General features: G+C 37.4%; 1 protein-coding gene across 6 annotated transcripts in view; it reads left to right on the top strand.

Annotated features, from left to right (window-relative positions):
- ZEB2 (zinc finger E-box binding homeobox 2) overlaps positions 1–6,000 on the top strand; it is a 131,631-nt gene that overhangs the window by 98,330 nt on the left and 27,301 nt on the right. For all 6 annotated transcript variants that reach the window (XM_073305415.1, XM_073305411.1, XM_073305412.1 and 3 more), the window contains one exon: positions 1,891–1,962. In XM_073305415.1, coding sequence (XP_073161516.1) covers positions 1,891–1,962 — 72 coding nt within the window. The remainder of the gene's footprint in view (positions 1–1,890; positions 1,963–6,000) is intronic.

The raw sequence follows: 6,000 nt of genomic DNA, 5'->3' as shown, positions 1-6,000 counted from the left end.
CACATGTAAGATTGTTTTAGCTGATCAATTATCACAATTGACAACATTTTATTAGTGCATATTGAACTCCTAAATGTTCTGGATGCAAGATGTCCCTGTGAAAATGTTCCCCAGAGAAGGCAGAAGGCCAGATCTGGGAAAAGAATCAAGCCTGGCTTGCCTGTTGTACAGTTTAAACAAATATTTTTCATCTGGTCTGAATATTGTATGCTTTTGTACAAATTTAGCATCTGTTTGTACCTGCATATTTTAACGTAAGGGCTTTCATTATATTTTTTAATCTTCAAAGCCGTAAACATATATAGTTATACTTCAGCATTGTACACTGATTGTAAAGCTCTGAATTAAGTCATTTTGTGCTTTAGTTTTGTTTAGAATGATACAATTAGAACCTGTTATTCTACTGTAGAATATATATCATAGAATGTGATATCTGAAAAATACTACAAGATTGCAAATTTAGGAATGAATCAAGAATGTGTTCTGTTTAAACTATTCCCCCTGACTTCAGTCGAATCATTGTCATTAAATTAATGCTGAGCCACTTTCTGTCATGAGGAATGAGGAATAACAATTTTTATGTTTCATGTATCGATAAGAATTTGAATAGTGTTTTGACCTCCTTGATATTCTGTCATTTGATTTGCTAACCAACCTCCCCCTCCCCAATTCATCACAGGCTCATGATCATTTGTGGAAAACCCTTTTTTTGTTGAACCATTTCTGGATGCTATTCTTGATTTCATTTCTTACAAATCCAGCTAAATATAAAACTCATCAGGCCCTCTCTTTAAATCTCAAATCCTAAGTACTGTTGTGTTTGCACTTAAAATGAAAGAAATAGATTTATATATTTGTGCATGTGTGCAAAGAGGAAAAGGAAGGCGAACTGGCCAAAAATGGAAAGGAATGAGCAAGAGAGAGAGTTGTGTGTATTTGATTTTGCCTGTGAAAATCATTTTGAGGGGCAGATTTTCAAATGTGGGCACCTAAATTGTGTCCACCGAGTTTGTGTGAGTACCTGTTGCATCTGCACTAACAAATCATCAGTATGAAATTAAGGTGATAGGCACCTTAGAAATATCTACATTAGATGAATAAATAGATCAAAAAGATATTCTATCCATTAGTAGGCTGAAGCTAGCTCCTCCTTATAAACCCTATTTTAAAATACCTTCCATGCCAGCAACTTCACCAAAACTAAATTGGTCCATAACAAATAGATGGATAGACAGATAATTCTGTACAATAAGTACTAATTTCCATGTGAAATAATCCAGTTTTGGAGCATGAATCTATACTTTGCAAATGCAAAGGGAGCATAGACAAATTAAGCAGACATAATGGAGCTGTTCACGGTTTAAAATTTAGAAATTTTTGCACCCTCTGATTTTAATACACTCCTCACTCCAAGTCTATATCATTAAAATGAGGATGATAAATCAAATAGCAGGTGTATGATAATATTCTTAATAGATAGATCTGCTGTCCAGAACCCTTTCTTCTGTATTTACCATCACTTCATATAACATTTCTGTTCTTCCCAGGTAAATATAATTAACTTGTAGTTGACTGATTATTAAAAATAAGAAGCTTTTTTCCACCTCACTGCTTATTGGATTTGATATCAGAAAAAGGCCTTCATTTGGCCCAAATAAATACCTCTGGTTTTCACCACTTGCTGTAATGTTTAAAGTAAATAAGTTCTTGTCCAGCTAGCATGATTGAATTCATTCAATTGCAAGAACAAAGCCATTGTATAGAGACTTAGAACAGGCCTTTTCTCTGTTTCCTTTAAAGGAATCTTCCTTGTTACTGCAGTGTGCTTGCTAGCTTTGTGAGCTGTTCAATAATTTGCAAATGCTAAAAATGTATGTGCTTATTTTACAGAAGAAATGAAGGAGGAATATGACACTATGGGGCCTGAAGCCACAATTCAGACCACTGGAAACAATGGTACAGGTAAGGAAAATGGTCCATTTGAACATCATGTTTGTTCTGTGTCATTTAGAATTAGCTGTGCATGACGGGAAGAAGTGGCTAAACAATTTATTTACTTGTCTAGCTGAACAATTGAGAAATGTTTGAATAATTGTCCTGTTTTCAATTCCCACTCCCTATCCCCCAAATTTGATTACAATGGTACAATCTGGGTATTCAGTGAAAACTCAATCTCTCTTTTCCCCACCATGCCTCAACCTCACACATTTTAACTGCATTCTTGTAAGCTAATAGATTTTAGCATTGTGAGGAGATGTTTTCACAGCCAGGCTGAATGAACGAGTTTAAAGTACCTGGGCCAAGATACAGCAGTCTTTTAATGAGAGAGAGATTGTACAAAGGACTTGATAATAAGGATGACAACCCCATATTCACAGGGAATAGAGAGTAAGATACTTCAGAGAATCCAGATATCTTTTCAGAAAGACACACACAACCCCCCATATATGTACAGATACACAGTTTAAATGCATATCTGTGAGATTATTTTGTTTCTAGCTAATCTTTTTTTTCTACTTTCCACATCTCTTTCTTTCCCTTCTTAAAATCCATACATTTCTGTGGAAAAAGAAAGGGAACATAGATATTTAACAGTCATCATTTTTGAGCCATCTCTTTTTTTCTATAGCTGTGAAAGGCCGTAAAAAGTTTCTGTTACTATTTTTCTATCCAAATGAATTCTGGAGTTTGACCATGTTCTTCCCAAAGGGCATAAGATCCTTTGCCATCCTTGACATAGCTGATTTTCATGCATTATACTACATTCACCTTGCTTTCTGCTAGATTTACACTTAAATATGTAGATGTTTTCCAGCACAGGTAAGTTGTTATGCATCCCATTATAATGTTTGATTCATAGGTACTGCCTTCTTGAAATGTTATTATAAAAGATGGTACCCAAATGTTATAAGGATTTTATAACTCACACATCCTTAATGCTGGTACACACCCACATAAAACCTACTGTGTCCTTACTAAATAACAGAAGAAATGTACTTCCTAATTCTTGTGGGAGAAAATAATAGAAAAATAGAAACATGTCAATGATTTTTTTCATACATTAGATTTATGCATGAAAAAGTAATGAGTGGATTAGAACGGAGTCACAGTTTATCATGATATATATCCTTAATAATATTTCTATACCTAACTGAAAATAACAAATATTGAAAAAACAAGTGATTTTAAAATATATGTTCATACGGTGATGACTCATACATGGTATTTGGAGTAATTGGACATGGAAAGGTTCAGATGTTTGATTCAGAAAAAAGGCTGGATTCTTATCTGATTTACCATTACCAGAATCTTTCAGGTCCCCTCTCAGGCTTTGTGACTATCTTTGCACACATTTTTCTGACCATAACAAGCCCTGACTCCTTCCTACTTGTTGTGTTGTCTCCTTGGAGGGGGGAAAACTTGTGGCCTATTGCCACATACCACTCCTTTCCAGTTTCTGATCATCTCTTCTTCCTGCTTTGTACTCTGGCCTTGGGTCTCCTCTTTAGGAGAAAGGTATTACAAGATCTGTCAGCTGACAGCCCCATAGATCATACTCTACTCTTAATCCAGAAAAGAGGCGTCCCACTCTTCCTGGAAACCAGTCAGAAATCATCTTCTGGGCATAGACATGAGGCCTACAGCCCTCTCTCATTTAATTGGTTTAAATCAGTGTTATTCTGTTGATTTCAGCTGAGGATCTGACCCAGGAAGTGTAATCATTCCTTGACAGTCATGGGGAGCTTCCTTTGGCCCTGTCTAAAATAGGAAATTGTGCCTTGTTGAAGATTTGTTTTCAAACAAAAGCCAGACACCCTCTAAAGGGTCTCATTGCTTTGCCATTTAAAATGTAATAGTTACTCTGGAGTAGTGGACTGTGGGACTGAGAAATCACAGACCATGTGAAATGCCCACAACTTCTTCATGATTAGAGGTTCTCATATAAGTGGAGCAAGGAAGAATATTGCACGTAATGGCTGGCCTATGTTGGGACTCAACCTTTTTTTCCAAATCCTAAGAAAATCTGTGGGTTGGGTGGTGGGAAGAACCCTTATTTTAGTCATTCTTTAAAATAAACCTCAATAATGACAGGAACACCTTCCTTTCTATACACCCACGTAACAGTTATCAGTGGCCCTGTCTACACTAGAAGACAAGCTGCATTTTAAAGGCATCCTAGAGGATAACTTCCCCCTAAACTGATCTTGAAAATACACCTAGCCAGACTATGTAGACCAGGTCAGACCCTTCTCAAAGCCTGCCTCCCAAAGAATCATGGCCTTGTCTACATTTTCTGGAACAGAGTTGAATGTCTACTTTTGAATGAGGGTGGTCAGAGGGAGCTGTGTTTGAAAACAAATTTTCAGCTTGGCACAATTTCCTAATGTAAATAGGGCCAAAGAGAGCTTCCCATGACTGTCAAGGAGTGAATATGCTTCTTGTGTCACATATTCAGCTGAAGTCAACAGAACCAATTTAAACCAATTAAGCATCTGGCTCGCTAATGTTTTACTATCTGAGGGTCTTATTCAGAAGGCATAGTCACTCAGCCTGACTCATTCACAATTACTATTGACTTCCACAGGTGACTTGCTTGAGTAACAAATAAGTAACAATGGCAGAATAAGGTCCTGGAAGTGTTATATTTTATTCAAACAATTTACCAGTTAAACACTACAATAATTATATCCAGTTACATTTCTTTTTATTAGTAGAGAAGAACATCATTGCACCTGTAGTTTGGGCAGAAAATATATGCATAATGTCACCCAAACTGAGACTGTGACAAAGCCAAGTGATGTCAGGGTGTTTAGTAAATTGAGCCATCCAATTAGCAGAACATTTTTGTTAATCTTTTTCACTTTGAGTGAAAGATGCCACTTGACGGTCCAGAACAACAAAGTCCTCTGTACATAGCACAAATACTTCAGAATCAGCAATGATGCAAACTTTTCCAAATTGCCCGGTTCAGGTGCTTCAGCTGTAACTTGAAGGGACTGGCTAATGGGAAGAGAGGGTAGGTGAGTCGCTGTGATATCTGAGACCTTGTCCTTTCTGCTGAGATCATTGATAAGAGTACTAGCTAGTGCCATTTGTGAGGATTGTTCTTGTGATGTGGACATCTTTCCACAGGAAACTATACTGTCTTCTCTACACCACCAAAACCTCTGATGGTAAGGATTAGTGGTCACTTCCAACTGAGCTTGATTTGAGCCTGTGATTTAGAAGTGAAAGATCATATAACCTATTGTTAATCCCCAGAGCCATCCAATCTCTATCTGAATGTTCTTATGTACTTTTCAATATGAAATAATATACCTTACATCTGGCTATTGTGAAAAATAAAAAAAAAATGTAGTGAAAGTCACTTTCAATCACATGACTTTCAGTGGGGCTTTTGCTCTTGCTTCACTGTGCACTTTTGAAAACCCTATCTCTAAATAACAAATATTAACTGTTTTGGGAGGATGTTAGGAGTAATTCTTTGACATGCTCCTTGTAGTAAGGACTTATGTGGTCTGGCTTTGGTACTGTCTGTTGACTCAATTTCCCACAGTGTATTGCCTCAGTTTCCCCTCCCTGGTCAACCACCAGCTTTGAGTGTGGATAGGTCCCTGAGGTGACTTAGCCCTCCATCTAAGCAGATGAACTAAGTCTGGGTTCAGGTGAGGCTGAACGCCAGTCCCTGTAAAGCACCAACTCACCCTGTGACACACCCTCAATAAAGACCACATCACAATGACCTTCATTTGACCAAGGAAGTCCAGATGGGACTTTTTTTGGAGAGCATTATGAATACTTCTGGATTGCCCTGAGAGGTCACTGCTAAGTAATACAAAATGCTTCTTGTTCCTGAAGGCTGGGCATGTTACCCCTGTAAGGTTCCCCAACTCTAGATGACCTGAAGACTTCATAGCCAAGTCACTCACATGGTAGAACTAACTACAGAGTTGTTATTTGGCCAGGCAACAAATGTGATTGGTTTTAGGAAAAAATTCA

This window comes from Lepidochelys kempii, chromosome 11, assembly GCF_965140265.1.
Source record: "Lepidochelys kempii isolate rLepKem1 chromosome 11, rLepKem1.hap2, whole genome shotgun sequence".
Lineage (NCBI taxonomy): Eukaryota > Metazoa > Chordata > Testudines > Cheloniidae > Lepidochelys > Lepidochelys kempii.
This window is presented reverse-complemented; position numbering and strand designations above follow the sequence as displayed.